A 23374-nucleotide genomic window follows, 5' to 3' on the forward strand; every position below is an offset into this window, starting at 1 on the left:
GGCGTTTGCCCCCCCTTGAAGCAACCCTCCTTGTACCCCCTGTGGACGCCCATGAAAACCGTGACTTCAAGACGAGGTTCTCACTCTCTTTCCTCTCCTTTCTTTTATTTGCTTCCCTGTGAAATGGATCCAAAAAAAGAAAGACGCTTTTGCTGGAAATGCCAACACTTTTGCTGGAAATGCCGTATTTTTCTGACATTTTAATTTCAAAGTGCAGCAAAGGGAATAAAAGGCTAAAAATATGAAAAATAGATAAATAACTAAATTAAGTAAGACAGAGTGGTAGCAAACTGGCCAAACTGATTTTATTCACACTGAAACACAGTAGCGCCACTTTTACAGAGTTTGCCAGTGAAGCGCTATTTTTGTTTCCTTGCCTTTGTTTTCCCTGGACTTGGAACTAGTGCACCAATCCTGGAGGTACTGCAATGTGTGGATTGGAAAACTAAATGTGTGCTGGGGCTCCGCGTCCAGGGACGTGGTCTTTTTACCATACTGCTTGCGTTTTGTAAGGATGCAAGCAATGGCAATTGAAATGGGTCCATTCAGGGCCCTGTAGTCGTGTCCTTAACTTTTCATTCAAAAGCACTCACTGATTTCAGAATAGTGAGTGTAAAAGCATTAAGGTAACCATGTTGTTCCTGCTTACATTTCCCATGGTTTGGTAAAATTTGCATTCCCTTTCTCCAGGATGTTGTTACTTTTTTTTGTAGGCCTTATATTGCTCTTGTCTAGTGCGTAATTTAAATTGAGCCGCATCCAGGTGTTTATAGCGGGCAACAATTGGGTTGTAGTTGAAGACAGTGGGAGTTTTTCTCAGTGGGGCAGTACAGTGTTCAGTGGGGGAGAGGATGTGGCACCATGGTCAGAGCTGCTGAATTTGGAACTGGGAACCAGGTCCAGCCTTAACCCCTTCGCTGCTGGCCCGTTTCCGCCGCTGTGCGGTAAACAAACGAACAGGGCGGGGCCGTGACGAACCCCAGCCGTCATCAGCACACGAGCACCGTGGAGCGTGACGGCTGGGGTTCGTCACCAGCATGCAAGGGGTTAATAACTAGCCCACCAGACCACTCTCCTACGAGAGCACAATCACATGCTAGACCTTAGAATGCTTCGCAACACCTTAGAAGTCCTGGTGTCTTCGCACCAGCAGGTGGACCCTAGCATGACAAGTGTAGGTTAACCTTCAAGGCTTGTCCACCACAATCCATACTGAAGTTCACCTCCAGTCTTGCGGGCAGGCCTATGAAGCAGCACACCCTAGAACAACAGTCACTGAGGTCACAGGATCCTTGAGAAGGGGTAGCTCTAGGGCGGTGCAACCAGTGTGACTGCACCGGGTGCTGACTTTAGGTGGAGGCATCATGTTTGCAAGCATATTATGGTTTTAAAAATGCTTGCTGCCTCCTTCCTGACCTCCAGCAATTTTCGGCAACAATAAAAATGTCATGATGACTCTGGTGATTAATGTTCTTCCTAGAGAGAGATCAGAATTTTGTCTAGTGGATGTTTTGACTCATGGAAAGGTAGCTCAGAGGGTTAATGTACCGGCTGCAAAGAACATGCGCCATGAAGATCACAAAGTGCACATAATGTAAAAAGGTCAGTGGGCTACTGCTTTTGTCAGAGAGATCCTTTTGTTACTTACAGTTTATAAGTTAAAATCCTAACTTAGAACAGAGAGCTATGAACTGTCATCTAAGAGCTGCATGCAAACTGCAAAGTATAAATTAGAGCCTTATGTTTCCCCCCTCCCCCAGTCTTTGGTTATCCTAATGTCCCAAAAAGTGTTCTTTTGGACAGAAATCAATTCTGATTATTAAGTTTTAAATTCTGGGTATTGTGTTTCTCCAGACCAATCACTATAAAACTATACGGGCTACTAGTATAGTTGTCATGTGACTCCTACACCTTGTAGTCCTTAGTCTTATGGAACATTTTCTATACAATGATTTACACACATATTGATTTTCTCTGTGTAATGTGTGTGATGTAAAGTGCTCTGACACCCTACAATGGTATGAGTGGCGCTGTAAATCAAATTAAATGCATCTGAGAGAGAGTGTGGTTATGGAAACTTGGGGGGCACAGTTAAAGGGTGGTAGTGAGGGAATCCATGGCAGAAGTGGTCATCGGGGGGCACTAACAAACATTAATGCACAGGACACCACAAGTGCTATGGCTGGCCCTGCCCTTGAGGCCAGTCTGCCTCACCCATAGGTACCTCCATTGGCCTTGTTTCAGCAGTAGTATCTGCAACTCACCAGGGATTGGCAATGCAGGATTTGCACGCACACCAAACTATGGGGCCGATTATGATGGCGGACGGACCTGAGTCCGACCGCCACCATAGAGTAGGAGGGACCTGCGGCGGTCCCTCCGTGCAGATTAGGATGTGACCGCCAGGGTGGCGGTCACATCCTCAATCTTTAACATTGCGGCGGGTGCAGCTTCAAGCTGCACCCGCCGCAATGTTAAAAATGCATATATTGCATTTGTATGCAGAAAGCAGCAGGCACCGCGCGGTGCCTGCCGATTACTGCATACAAATGGAGGGGGGTACCATAGGTACCCCCCATGTGCACCCCCCACCCCCCTTCACCCAGGGGGCCCGCAACGGGACCCCGCAGTGAAGCTCCGTATGCTTTTCCACGGCGGAAAACCCGCCGTGGAAAAGCATTTCTTTTTGGGCATCCTAATATGGCTGACGGTGTCTGAGAGACACCGTCACCATATTAGTGCTTTTCCACCGCGGTTGTAAGCCAACCGCGGCGGAAAAGCTGCGGACGGAAACCAGGACCCACCAGCCATCCTAATGTGGCGGTGGGTCTTTGGTGGGTCCGCTGTGGTTTTTCCGTATCCTCCGGGCCGGCGGTGGCTTCCGCCGGCCCGGAGGATTACGGAAAAACCGCTATCCTAATCTACCCCTAAATTTGCAAACTTCCAGTCTCCCTGCTTCACTCACAAGCACTTTTAACATGTGCTGCCTGCTGTGGGGCCACTAGAATTAATTATGCAGCAAAGGATGACAACATTATGCCATAGTGTTGACTAAATTATGCATTAAAAAAAAGGCTGCAGCGTAATGCAGTATATTTTCAGATATTTTATCATTTTGACGTGTCTACACATGCTAACAGTCTCTGGAAAGATTTGCCTTATTAGTACCAGTGTAACATACAAACGCAGCAGTGAGAAAGGTGACCAGTCAACCTTTACAATAGGCCACCCACTCCACAGCAACACGAGTCACATTTTATATTAACTTTTGATATGTTTGAGCTACAAACAATTTATTAGTTTAAATGGTCAGATTGTGCAGCAGATCTTGCATTATTAGGCAAATATGGCAGAGCCATCATTTCAGAGAAAACATTTGCAAACTAGGATATTTTGCCATTCATGTTTGAACTGCTGTTGTGGAAAAAGGGAGTAGTGCGGATGACAGACACTCCATGATTCAGAGACAAATGGCTTGTGTTTCCACATTTTATCGTATTTGGTACATTCTGTGATAAGAAGCATATACCACTTTGTAAATATATTTTAATGTCAATGTAGGAAGGTAGATCCCTGACTATGGTTGCCCCCAACTTTTTGCCTGGTGTTTTGCTGGTTTTCTGACTTAGTTGACCTGGGGCCCTGCTATTCAGGACCCCAGGCCTACTGCTCTCTCTGTAAAATGGATTCCATGTACCTTAGGTACATATCTAATTGGATACTGAGTCACCTTATCAGTCCCTGTACAGTGTACCTTAGGTACCCAGGGCATAGGTGTACCCAGGGCCTACCAGGGACTGCAGCATGTATTATGCCACCCCTGGCTGGCCATCCAAATCTGACACAACTGGCTGCTTGACAGCTGGGGCAAGGTGGTGTAATCACCCTTTGCTTTAGATATAGTATACCTATATCTAACCCTAAAAATGGACACACAGATCTCCTATCAGTCACTCCTATGGCAGGCCTTGACAATCCTGAAGGCAGAGTGCTTGGAATCGTGTGAGATAGTGCTCTGGCATGAGCTGAGCCTGTCTGCGGCGTTCGGGATCCATCCCTTAGCCGTTTCCATGATATCGCATACCATATACTCTTAAGTGCATTATAATCCTCGCGGTTATATGCCAACTCTGGTATCGCTTTATCAAAACATGTCGAGTAAGGTGTCATACGAATTGGAATACTAACCCCTCGCCAATTCTGGCGACGGGGTTAGCATTCCACCCTTCTAGAGGGACACGACATGTATGTAACCTGTAACCCCGGTTAAAGTCAGACAGAGCCTTAGCATCCACAAAATGGATGCTGCCACCGAGACACAAGTCTGCCCTCCTGCTGCTGGGAGTCCTCCCAGAGCAGGAGGCAAGGACAAAGGGTTTCCTGCCAGGGGCGGTGCCAGCACCGTCCCAGACAGGGTTTTGTGTATTCCAGGTAGGCAGGGCTACAGAGGAAGGTGACTGCAAGTGGCACCCCGGTGCTCACTGTACATAGGCCGGCTGAAACCAGTTCCAGGGGCACTCCAGCCCCTGGCCTGGGGAAAGCCCACCAAAGGAGAGGGGTGTAACCACCCCCCTCCTGGTCCCACCCATAGGGCAGGACTTAGTCGCGTGCCAGCCCCCTTTTCCCAGATAAAGGTAGGAACTGGCCCCCTTCCAGATTAGATCATCTTTGGAATCAAGACACGACTTTCTACGAAAGGACATCAAGATTTCTTCTTCAAGATTCTCCCTTGTGACTAAGGAGTAGTCACCCTGCATCCGCAGGCACCACCTTAAGAACACTGCGGTCTGCTGCAAGTCCTTCCTCCGGAATCCGACTGCCCAGCTCGACAAGACCCGGCTTCCCTGGCACCTCCGACCTCTACTCACCTCTACAGCCAAGCTGAGAACCGTGAGTGCGACGAGACCTCAAGGGACCGACTATTGCCAGGACTGCACGACTTCTTCACAGCAAGCCCGCCGAGTAATCTCCTGGCGAGTGCTTTGGGGTCCAAGAAGCCCCAACCCTGAGCAGCTCCAGCACCGAAGAGCAGCCCCCCAGCATCTCCACGATCGGCGTGGGGCCCTTCTGCTTTTTGCTGCTCACCGCGTTGTTTGGCTACTAGCCCGCTGGCTTGTGGCCTTCTGAACGACGCCCGACGACTTCACTGCTGCTAGTCTGGTTGCTCCAGACTGGCTCTTGCTCCCTTCCAGAAGAGGAGCACCCCGGACCCTCCTGGTCCACTCCAGACGCCATTTTGAGTCCACTGCGTGGGCTTGAATTAGCCAAGGCTTTGTTGCCCAATCCTGGGCTCTTCGACGCCGACAGCTTCATCCATCGTGGGACAGCTCGCCCCTCCATCCTGGTCGCCGACAACGCCTCCTGGTCCGTGAGATCTGCAGAGCCCAGCGTCGCCCACTCACCTAGCCGAGGGGACTACCATCCGGTGCCCTCCTGGTGCCACCTGACTACTGGCTAGTAGTCACGAACTTGGTCCCCTCTGCTTTCAGGTGTCATCCATCTTCAAGATCCAGGCTTGGATCAACTCGAACTCTCTTCACTGGTCGCCTGCCAGCATCTTTCTTCCAGGCTCCTGGTTCGTCTACGAGGATTCCCGACGTCTTTTGAGACCTATGCAGCTGCAGCCCCTGGGCTAGGTAACTTCGGCATTTCGGTGCCCCAGCATAGCCTCACTATCCAAGGGTCAGGATCCACTGTCGTTTTCTCCCTACCAGGTCGGGTTCGCCCGTGAACACTAACTTTAACTTTACTAGCTATCATAGACTTTGTCCCGCATCCCGCGTGAGAGTGCACACTCTGCACCCGAGTCCCCTGGGCCTCCTAGAAGTAATCTAACGATTCTATAGCCAAGTCCTAGCGATTCCAAAGCCTATTAGTACTGTACTTACCTGCTAGTAATTTCGCATTCCACTTTCAGAGTATATGGTTTTTCGTGCCCCTCGGGCATTTGTGTATACTGTGCTAACTTAAGTATTTTTATAAGAGTTTTGTTGTGTGCTTAGCTCCCTGTCTCATAAAGAGCCAGGGTAGTCTTGTTATAAATAAATACACTGTTTATTTTCATAACAACTTGTGTGGTGTCCTTTCACTGGGTGTTCAAGGGGTAATGTGATGGTAAAACAGCTGGCTTAACACGCCCTCTAGAGTCTTAGCCTTAGACTGCTCGTATCCATGCTACTAGGATAGCTGGTCTATAAGGTTGACTTACAACCAATCATCAATAAGGGTTGTTTGGACTGATATATAGTGATCACTAGAACAGTGAGCACTGCACATCAGGCCAACTTCTCACATTGGTGGCAGCGGTTGGGATTTGAGCTTGCTGTTGTTTTACCACACATATCCTAAGAATATCTTGTGAAAGATCCCATAAGTACTAAAGGTACATATAACTTAGCTTAGAATACTCTGAGTTCTACTGAACCAGCTGTTGTAGCTCCTAGGGCCTAGCACACCCTAAACTACAACTCTAGCAAGGGATCAGTAGGCAAACATATAGTGTAGGTAAGTGCACCACTTACACCTCACTAGAAAAAGCATGTCTACCCAAGGAGAATCTACTGAGACTCCCCTTGTGGATGTTGACCCTCCACAGGTCAAATCAAGATATGCAGCTCTCAGTTTTCAGGAGATGAGACAAGTGTGTACCTCCAGGAAACTGAAACAGGGGTCTAACCCCACCATTCCCTTTTTAATAGGTCTCTTAGAGACTTATGATGCGAGAAAGCTTTCTCAGCTAGATGGGAATATGCCAGCCTTAGAGGGTACCTCTGGGGATCCAGACCTCCCCAACATTGCCAATGCAGTTGAGGAGGAGGATCAAGAGGAACTCTCTGGGGACAGGTAGACAAAGGTCTTGAGGTAGTCAGAAGGCTAACTAGGGCCAACTTAGACTTGCTTGGGCTAGGATCTGGGGTACCCCCAGTGCTGACCCTAAGTAGGCCTAACCTTGGAGTTAGGAGAGATAGATCTCTTTCTAGGGACTCCAATAGATCTCTGCACTCTAATGCCTCTTCTCAGAGGAGAAGGAACTCTCCCCATAGGAGAGTGACTTTCCCCCAGAGAAGGGAGCATGAAGCTAGGATGAGACAGGCTACTCTGAGGATTGAAAGGGAAGAAATTGCCCTGGCCAAAGAGAAGCTTGCCTTGGCTAGAGAGCAGCAGATGAGTGGGTTAGCTCCCACTGGTGGCAGCAATCTCCCAAGAGATAGAGAGAAGGGTTTAGACACTAAACACCTGACAAAAATAGTGTCCCCCTTTAAGCAAGGGGATGACATCCAGAAATGGATGGCTGCTTTGGAGAGGGCCTGCACTGTGCAGGGCATTCCCCAAAGTCAGTGGGCAGCTATACTGTGGCTCTCCTTTGATGGCAAAGGTAGAGATAAGCTCCTCACTACTAGAGTTGAGGAGGCTAACAATTACCAGGTCCTGAAAAATGCACTGGTTGATGGGTTTGGCTTAACCACTGAGCAGTACAGGTTGCTGTTCAGAGACACCCAGAAAACTCGGTCTCAGGACTGGTCTGACTTTGTTGATTGTGCCACTAAGGCTTTGGAAGGCTGGCTACTGGGTAGCAAGGTTACTGACTTCACAGGATTGTATAATCTTATTATGAGAGAGCAAGTCTTAAATAATTGTCAGAACCAGTTATTACACCAGCACCTGGTAGACTCTGATCTGACCTCTCCACAAGAATTGGGTAAGAGGGCAGACAAATGGGTCAGAACCAGGATTAGGACTAAGAACCAAGGTGGTGACCAGAAAAAGGAATCAACCAAGCCTCAAGAGAAGGGTGGGAATAAATCTTCAGATCAAACCACATCAGGGCCCCAAAAATCCTCTGAGGGGGGTGGGTCCCAGAATCCTTCCAATGCCCAGAAGAAACCGTATTGTTATCCCTGTAAACAGGTGGGTCATTTGAAAACTGACAGCAGTTGCCCAAAGAACAACAATAAGGAGAACATACCCCCAAGTAACATTCCCAAACCTCCTGTTACTACTAGTAGTAATCCCCCAGGTGGTGGGAGTGCCCCCAAGAATTTGGGTGCATTTACTTTGGGAGTTCCTGGGGACTCTGGCCTAACCAGGTCTCCAAACTTAGATACTCTTGTCTGTGAGACTGGCATGGGGTTTGCCAACTTCACAACTTGTCCCAACACTTTGGGCAAGTACAGACAGGAGCCCCTCATCAATGGTATAAAAGTTGAGGCCTATAGAGATACAGGGGCTAGCATCACCATGGTGACTGAGAGTCTAGTCCCCTCAAGGCAACTTTTACCTGGTGCCACATACCAGGTGACCAATATTGATGGAGTACAGAGAGATCATCCCATGGCAGTGGTCAATCTCAGCTGGGGAGGTGTCACTGGCCACAAGAGAGTGGCAGTGTCACCAAACTTGCCTGTAGATTGCCTACTGGGGAATGATTTAGAGCTCTCAGCCTGGGCTGAAGTAGAGCAAGAAACCCATTCTAAAATGGTAAACTTCCATGGTAAGGTTAGTGGGGCAGTGATAGCCACAGCCCCAGTCCAAGAGGTCCTCCCTGAACAGGTCAGGAGAGCTGTGCCAGTCACAGCCCAATCTCAGACAACTTCCTTCCCAGAACAGGTTGTCAAGGCTGTGATGGTCACAGCCCACACCCAAACTGAGCCCCCTCCTGAAAAGGTTGGGAGAGTTGTGATGGCCACAGCTCAAACTCAGACAGATGATAGTGTTGTGAAGCCTGAAACTATGGATCACTCCACTCAGACAGAGAGCATTGAGGAGGAAGGGAAATCTCCCTCCCACCAGACTTTAGGAAAGGGTCAGCCTCCTCAGGGAACTGATCTGACCCCTTGTGAAGAAACTGCCACAGAGGTAGTCAGGCCTAGCCTGGCAGAACCCCTGATGTCAGTGGACCCTTCCAAGGTGGGACCCAGTCTGGAGCAGGTAACCTGCCCCTCTCTACCCTGCCTCAGCCAGCCTAGGGCTGTAGAGGTCAGGGAGGCCAGTGGTGGACCCCAAAGGGCCCCCTGTCCAAAAGAACTTCCCAATCAGCAGATTAAGGGCACTGAAGCTAGTAGTCCTAGCCAAGTGAAAATAAAATCAACTCCTGAGGGATCCCCCTTAAATTTAGTGAGGGACCTCCCACAGATGGACACTGTTGGGCACAGCCAAACCTGGGACCTGAGGGCCCCAAACCTGACCTGTCCCTCCAGTAAGCCCAACAGAGGGACCCAACCTCCAGCTGTAGGTAGCCAGAGGTTGACCCTGAGAGCCCAAAACAACTCAGTCTTGGAAAGAAAGGCCTCTATGGTGGAAAATGATTGGAGGAAGCTGAGCCCAAAATTAGTGGAGCCTCACTTCAGTACTCCATTTCAGCACCAGCCTTTTCCTTTGCCAAAACACACCACAGGTAGAGATTCCCTATGGTGGAGACCCTCAGATACCCTTAGGGTGAGGGATTGCTTAGTGGACCATGAGATAGGGGGTGACCATGCCAGTGCTGGTACTTCCTTATATGGCCACTCAGGCAATATAGGCTTACCTGGCAAGGATAGCCTTATCTCCTTTCGTTTGGGGGGGGGGGGGGGGGGGTTATGTAGGAAGGTAGATCCCTGACTATGGTTGACCCCAACTTTTTGCCTGGTGTTTTGCTGGTTTTCTGACTTAGTTGACCTGGGGCCCTGCTATTCAGGACCCCAGGCCTACTGCTCTCTCTGTAAAATGGATTCCATGTACCTTAGGTACATATCTAATTGGATACTGAGTCACCTTATCAGTCCCTGTACAGTGTACCTTAGGTACCCAGGGCATAGGTGTACCCAGGGCCTACCAGGGACTGCAGCATGTATTATGCCACCCCTGGCTGGCCATCCAAATCTGACACAACTGGCTGCTTGACAGCTGGGGCAAGGTGGTGTAATCACCCTTTGCTTTAGATATAGTATACCTATATCTAACCCTAAAAATGGACACACAGATCTCCTATCAGTCACTCCTATGGCAGGCCTTGACAATCCTGAAGGCAGAGTGCTTGGAATCGTGTGAGATAGTGCTCTGGCATGAGCTGAGCCTGTCTGCGGCGTTCGGGATCCATCCCTTAGCCGTTTCCATGATATCGCATACCATATACTCTTAAGTGCATTATATTCCTCGCGGTTATATGCCAACTCTGGTATCGCTTTATCAAAACATGTCGAGTAAGGTGTCATACGAATTGGAATACTAACCCCTCGCCAATTCTGGCGACGGGGTTAGCATTCCACCCTTCTAGAGGGACACGACATGTATGTAACCTGTAACCCCGGTTAAAGTCAGACAGAGCCTTAGCATCCACAAAATGGATGCTGCCACCGAGACACAAGTCTGCCCTCCTGCTGCTGGGAGTCCTCCCAGAGCAGGAGGCAAGGACAAAGAGTTTCCTGCCAGGGGCGGTGCCAGCACCGTCCCAGACAGGGTTTTGTGTATTCCAGGTAGGCAGGGCTACAGAGGAAGGTGACTGCAAGTGGCACCCCGGTGCTCACTGTGCATAGGCCGGCTGAAACCAGTTCCAGGGGCACTCCAGCCCCTGGCCTGGGGAAAGCCCGCCAAAGGAGAGGGGTGTAACCACCCCCCTCCTGGTCCCACCCATAGGGCAGGACTTAGTCGCGTGCCAGCCCCCTTTTCCCAGATAAAGGTAGGAACTGTCCCCCTTCCAGATTAGATCATCTTTGGAATCAAGACACGACTTTCTACGAAAGGACATCAAGATTTCTTCTTCAAGATTCTCCCTTGTGACTAAGGAGTAGTCACCCTGCATCCGCAGGCACCACCTTAAGAACACTGCGGTCTGCTGCAAGTCCTTCCTCCGGAATCCGACTGCCCAGCTCGACAAGACCCGGCTTCCCTGGCACCTCCGACCTCTACTCACCTCTACAGCCAAGCTGAGAACCGTGAGTGCGACGAGACCTCAAGGGACCGACTATTGCCAGGACTGCACGACTTCTTCACAGCAAGCCCGCCGAGTAATCTCCTGGCGAGTGCTTTGGGGTCCAAGAAGCCCCAACCCTGAGCAGCTCCAGCACCGAAGAGCAGCCCCCCAGCATCTCCACGATCGGCGTGGGGCCCTTCTGCTTTTTGCTGCTCACCGCGTTGTTTGGCTACTAGCCCGCTGGCTTGTGGCCTTCTGAACGACGCCCGACGACTTCACTGCTGCTAGTCTGGTTGCTCCAGACTGGCTCTTGCTCCCTTCCAGAAGAGGAGCACCCCGGACCCTCCTGGTCCACTCCAGACGCCATTTTGAGTCCACCGCGTGGGCTTGAATTAGCCAAGGCTTTGTTGCCCAATCCTGGGCTCTTCGACGCCGACAGCTTCATCCATCGTGGGACAGCTCGCCCCTCCATCCTGGTCGCCGACAACGCCTCCTGGTCCGTGAGATCTGCAGAGCCCAGCGTCGCCCACTCACCTAGCCGAGGTGACTACCATCCGGTGCCCTCCTGGTGCCACCTGACTACTGGCTAGTAGTCACGAACTTAGTCCCCTCTGCTTTCAGGTGTCATCCATCTTCAAGATCCAGGCTTGGATCAACTGGAACTCTCTTCACTGGTCGCCTGCCAGCATCTTTCTTCCAGGCTCCTGGTTCGTCTACGAGGATTCCCGACGTCTTTTGAGACCTATGCAGCTGCAGCCCCTGGGCTAGGTAACTTCGGCATTTCGGTGCCCCAGCATAGCCTCACTATCCAAGGGTCAGGATCCACTGTCGTTTTCTCCCTACCAGGTCGGGTTCGCCCGTGAACACTAACTTTAACTTTACTAGCTATCATAGACTTTGTCCCGCATCCCGCGTGAGAGTGCACACTCTGCACCCGAGTCCCCTGGGCCTCCTAGAAGTAATCTAACGATTCTATAGCCAAGTCCTAGCGATTCCAAAGCCTATTAGTACTGTACTTACCTGCTAGTAATTTCGCATTCCACTTTCAGAGTATATGGTTTTTCGTGCCCCTCGGGCATTTGTGTATACTGTGCTAACTTAAGTATTTTTATAAGAGTTTTGTTGTGTGCTTAGCTCCCTGTCTCATAAAGAGCCAGGGTAGTCTTGTTATAAATAAATACACTGTTTATTTTCATAACAACTTGTGTGGTGTCCTTTCACTGGGTGTTCAAGGGGTAATGTGATGGTAAAACAGCTGGCTTAACACGCCCTCTAGAGTCTTAGCCTTAGACTGCTCGTATCCATGCTACTAGGATAGCTGGTCTATAAGGTTGACTTACAACCAATCATCAATAAGGGTTGTTTGGACTGATATATAGTGATCACTAGAACAGTGAGCACTGCACATCAGGCCAACTTCTCACAGTCAATAACTCATTATAACCTTAAATAATCATGTGTATCCATTGGTTGATTAAACTGGGCAGTGAAATGCCAAACAAATACTAAACATTGGGATGTCTGCACATTCTGGCCACACCTCTGGCTCCACCCACAGATCCAATCCTTGGGTTATTCCCGCCCTCTGATTCTCCACCCACTGTTCCCCTACTTTTTTTCCCCCACTTTGACCACTGTGTAAGACTCAGCATCCCTGGACCTGTGATGAGCGGCCGCTGCGGGCGCCGCATGTGCCACACATTTACGGTGCCGGGCTTCCGCATAAGGGAGCTGGCCATTATTGTATCCCTAAACGTGCGCACGTTGTCAGTTTGACATTGACTACACGTATAGGGACTCTAAGTTTCTTTTAAAAAATATAGCTAACATTTGGACCTTTACATTTTATTTTGTATAAATTAATTGAATGTGTATAAAATTTAGCAATGCCCGGTGAATTCTAGTAAAGGGAGCACCCATTGGCGCATCACTAGCGTGTGTGATTGCTGCATTATTTATTACTAACTTTGACGTTGTGCTTTAACTTTGGATAAAAGTTATCATGAATTCTAGCACCAAGAAGCCAATTTTGGTAAATATGTGTGCTACAAATAATCCCTAACATACACTGTGCATACAGTATATTTAATCTGGTGCTTTAATCATAGGCTGTTTTAAAGTATTCTGATAAAAATCGAATCGGGCTGAAGACAACCTTGATTGGTGTTGGATCGAGGACCTGGAAGTCTGCACACCTAACAGACAGAGATAAAGCACCTTGTCAGAAAGTTTAGCGTTTTCCCTACAGGTGGTGTTTGTTGGCCTGTGGCAGGGTCAGACACATGTCCTGGATTCCTGGAATTTAATTGAGTCTATCCCAGTTATGCGCCCCAGTGTTTCTTGTGCCCCACCCGGCACACATCATGTCGGAGGATGGTGATGACGTTAACATTTTGCCCCCCCCTGGAAAAATGTCTGCGGACACCCATGCCAAGAGCGCCAACATTCCAATGTTATCCTTCACAGCTATTGCTGTGTACAAAGGCCTCACCACTCCTCAGGGGATTTCAATGCACAAGGGCTCCGTGAGGCCTTTGTTTTATTTGTTAGAACATTTTGCCTTTTAGCGTCGGAATGTTCTAATAGCCTTATATCCCTCCGTAGCTGGGGTATACCGGCATTAAAGTCCCGCTCCCTTCGGCTCGGGCCTTTAACGCTGGAGCGAGCCTTAAATGGCTGATATAGCCCACTGTGGCAGGCTAAAAGGCTATTTTCTATTCATGTGTGAATAAGTCATGAGCATTCTATTAAAATGTTTACCTATTGTCATTAGCACTTTGCAGAGAACTGCTTTAACTCTACCCTCCTTCTGCAGACAAATTCTGTAATAAGCAAAAAACCTTTTTTTCTGTTTTTACTTGAGAAAACAAACAGAGTAATTCAGGTATGTTCAATGAACCATTCCCTACACCTTTTGCAAGCTAGCATCCTTCAAAATAACCATGCAATAAAAAAACATAAAGGGCAAAATACAGCATGTTCTTATAATACCATCTTGGGGTTCAGGTGACATTTACTAACCACCTGCCTCGTGATGTAGATTTAGTTTCATAGATGGGTAATCCGGAATGTTTTTCACCGAGGGGTTTTCTTTTGAGCAAAGCTTGAGTTGTCTAGATGTGACTCCGAACCCCAAGGAGAAAAATATCCCTTTAATTCACTTTTTACCCATCCATAATTGTATGTTATGTATGGCCCCTAAAATCATCTACCCCTGCTTTCAGCTGCTACGCAGTGACAGAGGAGTCATGGAGGAGCCATACATAACACAGCCTCTGTTCACCATCTGTGTTCCAAAGGGAGGAAAAGCTGTGAACATTGAGCTAACGGAGAGGGATGCTCCTTGGTGTAAGTGTGACTACAGGTTTTTCTGGGGCTTTTGTTCATGGGGTTCAGTTTACCCTTGCTTGGGTGACCAGCGGACCTGAGAACAGCGGCAGTTGCAAGTATTTTCTTCTAGGTTTAACAGTTTATGCAAGTGGTGTATATTTTTATAGGATCCTGTGCATGTTCTGATGAATGCCGTGGCCTCTTGGAGCCGCCTTGGTAGAAACATGTCAACACTTTAGTTGGGTTGCGGTACTAGTTCCCCTTTACTCCACACCCAGTTTTAATACAGAGTGGCACTCTGCTAAGTAAAATTCACACTGGGTTACCACATTGTTTTTTAACCTGATTTTATTGATTTTTAACTTAAAAAGTGCCTCCATCATATGAGGGTGTAGGCCTGCTCTCCATCAAACCGGGTTTTGGATAGCGTGGGGGTGTCCAATAATGAAAAATGACACCTGGTAGGTAGGTGCGCTAGGACATCCCTTCAACTTCTTTTGTGTGTCAAAAAGTGATTAGACAGACAGGAAAAAGTATAGAGACCATGAAATAACTCAGGTTGAGTGGTCCAGGGAGGCTTTCACCGTTGACTCGGGTGACCTTTTTGTGAAATAAAAAATTAACTTACCTGCCATTCTTGACCAACTCCCACCATCTTCCCTGCTTTCCTTCTCCCATCTGCCACTGTGCTTTCTACTTTCAGTCAAAGCAGACGAGCAGCGCTGCGCTGACAGGCTGTCAGGGAGGCCTCTCAGCCTGGCCTGGAAGGCCTTTACGACAACACAACAGTGGGTAACTAGTTAAGTTATCAACTGTTGCTATGTCATAGCAGTTGATTATGAGTTTCTAGAAATGAATGATAGGGGCTCTGTACCAGAGTTATGCCTAACAATATAATTAGAAACACTTGGTGGTAATGTAGAGCTATTCTCTGTATGTGTATATAACATTCGAAATGCAATCAAGACACATTGCTCAATTCAATTCAATAAAAACTTTTATTTCGGTTTAGTTTGCAAACCATAAAAGTACAAAATACAGCAATCCAAAATTCATTGTTAAAAAGAAGGAATCCTCATCAAGATACAATAGTACAGAACTAGCAGCAATTTATAGCAGCACGGATTATACTAAAATGTATAAGTACGTATACAAAAAAAGATTTGGATAAAATTAATTACAAATCCATGTATTTTCTATACTTTACAATTGATTTCAGAAATTCTAATACAAAAAGAATGCTATCGCTATGCTATAATTGTAAATACATCACAGCAGGTCCGATCTGACAAAATTAAGTTTCTTTAAAAGCGGTACCAGATAGCGTTTACGGGGAAATTCATAAAATTTGCATAAAAACATAAAATGCAACATTGCTAATTTTGCCCGTGCTGGCAGTAGCTTCTACTGTCTCTGACCACAGTCTGTGTCCATCGTTTAATCCAATGTCTAATAATGAAACCTGAACATTCCAATTGCAGTTAGGCTCCACTATATATATGCTCTGTCTCACTGACTTCAAGATCTCTCAGCATAATCACTGCTTCTTATTTATCAGAAGTCTGTTCATGAAATCTGAACATTCTAATTGCATTCAGTGCCATTGTTTGCCCTGTCTGGCTAACAGAGTTCTGATTTCCGTTGCTAGACTGTGTTTTTGAAGAAGGCAACGTTTATGTAGCTGAAATCTTATCTACTTAATGAAATATTGTCTCTTCTGTTTATATAGTGTAACCACAAAGTTTGCTTTCTGTTTTATTCAACCTTTTCCTTTTTTGTTTCTGAGCTAATGGCACCTAAATAAACATCTAATACAAAAATAAATAACTTGTAACTGGAGTAATATTGCAACCTCTCTATCGCTTTATTTAGCGCCAGATAATTTTTAGGTTGATGAGCTGTCTGAAAGGTCACATAATGTAGTGTAATGTGACATGACATAATTTAACATTGACAAACTACATAGTCTACGGGCTGCTGGTGTATGATTTCCCCAGAACCCCTTTGTTGCGATATAGATCCAGGGTACACAAAAGCCATATATTGCACCTATGCAACCTCATACTATTAATCAGTTATCATGAAAGAAAAGAAAACATTTCTCTCACTGGCAGTATTCAACTGAAATTTCTCTGACCAGCTGAGCATTATACACAGAAGCACATCTTTCTCTCTCTTTCTGTATCTCTCTTTCTTTGTCTCACTATCTCTCTCTGTGTGACTATTTGGGATAGAAGAGTAGCAAACTAGCAAATAATAGCAACGGTCTATCTCATAAAATGCCTGTTAGCGCTCCAACGTAGAGTACTATTAATGAGAAAACAGGCACTGCAGTTGATAGTGCAACATTGGTGTGTGTAGAGTCTCACCAGCTCACCATTGCTTTTACACGCTGAGTTACAAGCTCATTACAATTGGCTATATTTCCAAGACGTTGATGCGCTTGTTGCATAGACCCTGCATGTCACATGTCTAACACAGTGAATCATTATCTCTACTTTGATTCAGTGTTTTTCATGTCTTTATATGTTTTGATGAAACATTTATTATCAGGATATAGAATTTATAGAACTATTACTATATTAAAATCTAAGTTAATATCTGTATTAGGTCACTTTAGAGGAGCTGATGGGCTCTGGAAATGTCCTGAAATATCAAATATTAACGTGTCTCTCTTGCCTCACTTCTCTAGCACAGGACACTTGGGGCATGGAGCGGAAATATCTGTCTAATATTATGGCCACTTTAACCACCTACAACTGTGAAGGGAAATTATGAGGGAAATAATTAAGCTGGTTACTAAGGACCTCATTGTGATTGGCCCAAGAATTATGTTGGGGTCAGTAAACAGAAGTTACCAGCCTCATCAGAATTTCAAGTTTTGGGGAATAAAGGAAGTCTGAAGTATTTCACCAGAAGACTGTGCCTGTGTAAAGCAGATAAAATCTCTAGGCAGATTATAGAGGAAAAACATGCAGGAATCGGCATGAATATTGTCCTCCAAATTCAGGGCCGCTGTTGATGAGGGCCAAAGATGGTAACGTTTTCAAGTGGAGTAGATTCTGTATCTTGATTCGACACCCTTTCTGTGATGTGGAAGCTAGTGATCCATATCTTTGCATTTTGACACAAATATCCTTGTAGAAAAGAGAGGAAACCACTTACCACTCTTACCTTTCCATTAGCAATCTCTTGAAGGAGATCACTCCACGCCAAATAAGCACTTCTTTCTTATAAATTTCCTTTTAATTCCTAATTTCCCAGAATCTCGGCAAAAGGAGAATCCTCCAAGGAAATGGCAGCCTTCCTTTAAGAATGTTATGTAGCATTAGTATTGGCTTTCCCTTTGATTGAATAGAAAATGGTTTTAGTGTTGGAATTTGGTTTGACTTCTGTAAGGGGATCAGTGAAATTCATTGAGTCAAAATTAGGAGACCACTTCAGTCCAAAATTGTTACAGATTTTCACATAATCATTTCCTTTCTGGCTTTTACCTGTCATCTGGTTGAGCAGTCTTTTGATACAGGAGATGTTCAAAGCAAAGGACTTCAAGTTCACCAGGAATACTGGGTGGGTTTCAGGATTCACTGAAAGAATAAACACAGTGCAGGGTGTTTATGACATGCATTACTTTGTGACAGGTTGGGCATAAAAGGGCAGGGTGTGCGAAACTTGATGCTGAGGCCCATATCAGGACAGCCTACATGGAGTTAAAAAGAGAATTACAAATTGTGAAACCTCCCTGGATCTCTCGGACTCTTGTGGGGGTGTCTGGTTCCATGAATCTGACAGTGGATTCATTAACGCTAAAAAAAATATAAATAAAGAATTTGTTTTACTAAAGATGCACTTGGCCAACAGCCACACCCAGGGGTTGTCCTCTAGCAGTAGGTTTGGTGCGGGGCCTGGCAGTAGTCAAGGTGATGTGGAGCATATGCATGGCTGTCTGTAGTGGGGGTCGGCGGTGGGGCCTTAGGCTAGGCGTTGCAGCTGTGCGCTGAGAAGCTTGGCCACCCATGGCGGGTTGGCTGCACATGGTAGATTGCGCGCAGGACCTGGCCACATGCCAGATAACACAGTCAATCCCTGCTGAGGACAGTCCATGGCTGGTCTGGTGCAGCAAACTGTTGAATGTTATATTTTGATTAAAAACATTTTTTTTAATTATTGGAAAAATAGGTTAAAGGGGAGTTATGGTTAGGTTTTGTTACTACACCTTATTGTATGCATGTAGAAATGCACTAAAAAGGAACGGTTAAAGTGGATTCATGATTGGAAATTTGAAATTGAAAACCATTGAAATTCACAAATTATGGTTACAACTGCAATCCATAACTCACACATCAGACATGCAACCCATACGTTGCTCACCAAATACATTGCTATTTTGATGCTTGATAGTTAGGCCTCTATATTTTGGCAACACAATATTTTTCTAGTCTTATTTGGTATGATAAAAACACAGTAATCCTGTCTCTATGCCCCTGGGTTTTGTGGTTTCAAACGAATCTCTTTCTGACCTAAAGACAATTTTGTTTTTGCTCTTTATGTTTCCTCATACTGATCACAGAAGACCTATCTGGTGGTTGCTACCTTTGAGGGTTTTAGTACTGTGTAGTATACCAACAATGTAAAGCAGTGGACAGAGTTGCTGGGATATGAGTCTGTATTTTGTTCTCTTGTGGCCAAGTTGTAAGAATGTTTTTTTTACTTGTGGGCATTGAAGAATTTCGCAAATTAGACCTAGAATTTTTCACCGCTAGTAGCAACTCAATCGTTCTCTTTTTCTTTGGTCCCCTGACAGGCTAGGAGAGGATTTCTACCGCGAAGCCATTGAGCACTGTCGGAGTTACAATGCACGCCTATGCGCTGAGCGAAGCATGCGCCTCCCCTTCCTCGACTCGCAGACAGGCGTGGCCCAAAACAACTGCTATATATGGATGGAGAAGACACATCGAGGACCAGGTGAGAAGCAGCTCTTTCGAGGCGGCTTTGTGTTGGTGAGAGGGGGCTTTGTATTGGAAGGGAGGGACAGCTTTCAGCAAGGTGCAGGAGAGTAGAAAGGAGATATCGCTTGCGAAGTAGAAGAAAATGAGGTGGCGGTCAAGTGAGTAGTGATTACTGATGGAAAGTAAAAGAGGCAGAACCAAGTGATGAGTGGCTCTATGGACAAGTTTGGTGGGGCCAGGTGAAAAGTGGTTAATTGCTTGTGGCAAGGGTACAAGTGTATCTGGTTATATATGTTTGCTGTCTGGTAGGACAAAGTGAAGTCAATGTGACGGATGGATGGTTCCTTTCTGGCAAAACAGGTGTGGTGGCAGAGAGGATAAATGGAAAGTGGCTCCTACATAGGGATAAGTCACAGCTGTCTTGGGTGAAATGTTGTTCCTGCTCCAGAGGAGTTATAGAGCAACAGGTGATGCCAGCTGAGAGTTACGTTATGTGCTGGCAGATAAAGAGTGGACATGGATGGTTCTTGTTTTGAAGGCTCAGAAAGACAGCCAGGTAAAAGCAGGTATCAATCTAGGAGAAGGAAATATTGTGAAGCTAGGTCAAACACATCCTTTGTTTCCCATATAGGGAGATGTTTGGAGGGTAGTGGAAGTGTGGCAAGAGAATAGAGGGATCATTTTTTATTTTGATTTTTTTTATAGCACGAACATGACCCTTGTGGGTATCAGAGCGCTTTACAAATGGATACACAGCAGAGATAATAAAACAATAATAACAAAAATACTTGTTAGGGAAGTACCCAGAAAAGGGGGGGGTACGCTTTGCAATGTTCAGAGAGCAGAGGAGGTAAACCAATAAAAATAAAAATAAAATAGATATCCAAAGTAGGAAGGAAGAGATTATCCAGGAGTTGAGCCCAAAGCTTCCTTCTGGTGATGAGAGAATAGAAGCGAATGAAAGATGGCTTATATCGAGGACGAGGCATGCAAGATACAGTCAGCTTTCTGATGTAAACCTTATTTGGGTCAGTGGAGAACCCACGGGGGTAGGTGGTGTCTAATGTGTGAATTATGAAATTATGTGTGTTTCCTGGGATGTGGCCACATAATGCATGCTGCACGGATTGCAGTGCATCATTTCTAATTGATGGTTATGTGCCCCCCTGCCACAAGTGGACAACACTGTACAAGTGCCCTTCCCTCAAAAAAGCTGGTCAAACACATGCCAGAACAACTCTGCTACTGGTAACAATATCCCTTGTGTAAGGCAGATGAAACTGTTAATACACTAGGTCCATTTCCAGACGTAAGTACTTAAAACATGGTGAGTCAAGCAGTGCCCCTTAGAAATTAAGATATCTGAAGCAGCTTGCTGTCTCAGTCTGGCGAATGGCGATGCTGTCCATCTAGAAGAAGCTTGGATCTGCCGACGGCCTCCCTCTGCAATGAACAATTTTCCCTCTGCCAGAAGAGCAGCTGGTAATTTCTCAAAGATGAGGTTTACAACAAGAGCAGGGCTGGAGATTCAGTTGTGCTCCTTCTGCTTTACCCTCTTGACACTGGTGTACTGTGCACACACCCACGTGGAACCACAGAAGGCTTTGGCAACAAATGTACATGAACTTGGATGCCATCCTATGTATATTAACCCATGAGTCACAAAATCCTATAAAAAATGCTAATTTTTCTAAAGAAGAAGCTATAAAAATGATATTTCCATGTTACAGGGACTCACTTGACTGACCATTGCTAATCTAAGTACTATTTCCACTGTGCAGTCAGTTGTTGGGGGATATTACTGCTATTAAGCACCATACTGGCCATGTGTGACATGAATGACAGAAACCAATAACCACAGCATGTTAATGTGACACCACCAGCAAATCATTATTTTAAGTACATTCTGCTAATCACTCTAGCCACTGTCACATAAGTCATATAAAAGACAAAAAACAGCTTAGTTCTCAATAGCTTTCTTGACCGTAAGCATCAAGTTTGGAGCTTCTATAAAAAACTTCATCCACCAAGCAACTCATACCATGTATATGACATAAGCCACACTTATACCAAGCAAAAATGCATGCCCAAGTATCAGCTAACATTTGCCTCTGACAGGGAGGCCTCTTTTAAGTGAGCCCCAAGTGTCATATGAAAAACCTCAGAAGACCTGTCCAGCAGGATGTAGCATTCAAGCAGGAAATGACAATTTAATGTCAAAAAGGATTCTCCCAGCCTCCCCTGCATATCCTGTCAGTTCCAGATTGGTCATCTCTGGCCATTCAGTCAGCCTATCATTTGCTCCTAGGAGTAAGTTCATACCTCATTCACAACTATTTAAATGCTAATTACTGGCTGGCAGAAGTGGGAGAGTAAAATGTAGATTTACCTTGTAGGGACATCGGGCAGGGCAAAGGTAACTTTCTAAAAGTTACTTTTGCGTAATTTTTAGAAAATATCCGACTTCACCTTTGAATTGATTAACTATTAAAAATGTTGCTTACTTTTTCTAACTAGTCCCATTCCCGAGATACAGTATTCGTATTTAATATTGCATCCAAGTTCTTTCCTATGCAGCCAACCCTGTTACAGTGAAAATAGGACACAATATTTAACATTGGTTTGTGTGCTTTGCTGTGGAACAGCCAACCCAGCAACAGTGAAAATAGGTTTGAAGGACTAGTCACTGTAAGGACATATTTAATATTAAACTTTTAAATGCCATGCACACTGCCTAATGAGTAATAAAGCCTAACTAGGGTTGCCATATAAATATTTAAAAGAAAAGGTGAAGGCTATCAAAAGGGGTTATTTCCAATGACAACCTAGCTATTGGTAGCAGACCTGCAGTCAGGTTTACATTGTCACTGTAGTTGATATCACAATGGGTGCTGCAGTCCATTTGTGATGTTTAACTTACAGGCCCTTGGTACACCTTGGTACAATATACTATGGACTTATAGGTAAGTTAAATGCACCAATCATGTGTATTCCAGTTTCATCATGGTGAAAGGAGGAGCACATGTTCTTTACCACTGGATGGAAGGGGTAAAGTGAACAGAGTTCTATAGCAAGCAAAGATAGGGTTCAGCAAAAGGCTAAACAAATCTGGGTTGAGCTTGTGGAATGGACAGAATTTCCAACTCAAGGCAATATTTTGCAGGTAATGTTTTGGTGAATAACCCTGCTGCCCAGAAGAGCAGTGACAAGGAGAAAAATATTTCAATGAATGATGTATTATTTTTTACCTTGGATCTAAGTCAACTACGAGAGTGAGGTAACTTTCAGCCTGGGTCACAGTATCTGCAACATCAAACAGATGGACAAAATCCTAAACTACATTTGGTTTGAATGTCTAGGTGTATCATTACAATCATCTGAGGAGTAAACTGGTGTGACAGAGAACTAAACTGTGGATCCCTGAAGAGAACCACGAGGAAGGCCATAGAGCATAAAATAGCAAACCAACTAGGGAAACCAGGGGCTGTCACTGCAAGGGTATGAAAATTGACCAGGGTACCTTCCACGTCCCACCACATGCAGCTAGACATTCCATTACCAATTTCCACTTACTGTGTTGCTTGTATCTTGAAGGTATTGTAACCTCTAATAGATTTGCAGCATTCACAAGCCCTCCAAGTTTGCCTAGCAACAGCCATCTTTGTCACTTGTTTTTCCATGCAGCGTCATCGTTTGATTTGTACCAAAGCTCCTCCTGAGGATCTCTCTTCCTCCTCGGTCGCCGAGCTGTCAACTCACAGAGCTTTACTCACATTTGAATCAAATCAAACTGTTGACAAGAACACACCTATTGATTGAAGGCAACACCTCACAACTCAGCCAAGCACTGGCAGATCCTCTCCATGGTTGGAGGGAACCCATTACCCGCAGAATTTCTGTTGCGTATACTGGACTGAGCACGAGCATTAATCAACCCTCGGACTCTCAGGCACCTGAAGACATTCAGCTGATCCTCAGCCAGGCTAGGAGCCTGGTAGGATCCCATGGGCTTGATTAAATGCAATCCTGCTAATACCAATGGGGCTATCGACAGGACCGATACCATCAGGACTCCAAACTGTGGTGTTTCACCTGAAGATCTTGGGTGAAATGTCCCAGTGAAATGCTGAGGAAAAACGTGGAAATTGGTGCAAAAGCACAAATTCCTACATGTGATTTCTGGAAAAAAACTTGCAATCCTGTT

The 23374-nt window shown here is 45.8% G+C and overlaps 1 protein-coding gene across 4 annotated transcripts in view; it reads left to right on the plus strand.

The window, feature by feature from the left end:
• Nucleotides 1–23374, plus strand: part of DPF1 (double PHD fingers 1) — a 548769-nt gene that overhangs the window by 170842 nt on the left and 354553 nt on the right. For all 4 annotated transcript variants that reach the window (XM_078660411.1, XM_078660408.1, XM_078660410.1 and 1 more), the window contains exon 2: nucleotides 19026–19186. In XM_078660411.1, coding sequence (XP_078516537.1) covers nucleotides 19026–19186 — 161 coding nt within the window. The remainder of the gene's footprint in view (nucleotides 1–19025; nucleotides 19187–23374) is intronic.

Source organism: Lissotriton helveticus, chromosome 9 (assembly GCF_964261635.1).
Source record: "Lissotriton helveticus chromosome 9, aLisHel1.1, whole genome shotgun sequence".
Classification (NCBI taxonomy): Eukaryota; Metazoa; Chordata; class Amphibia; order Caudata; family Salamandridae; genus Lissotriton; species Lissotriton helveticus.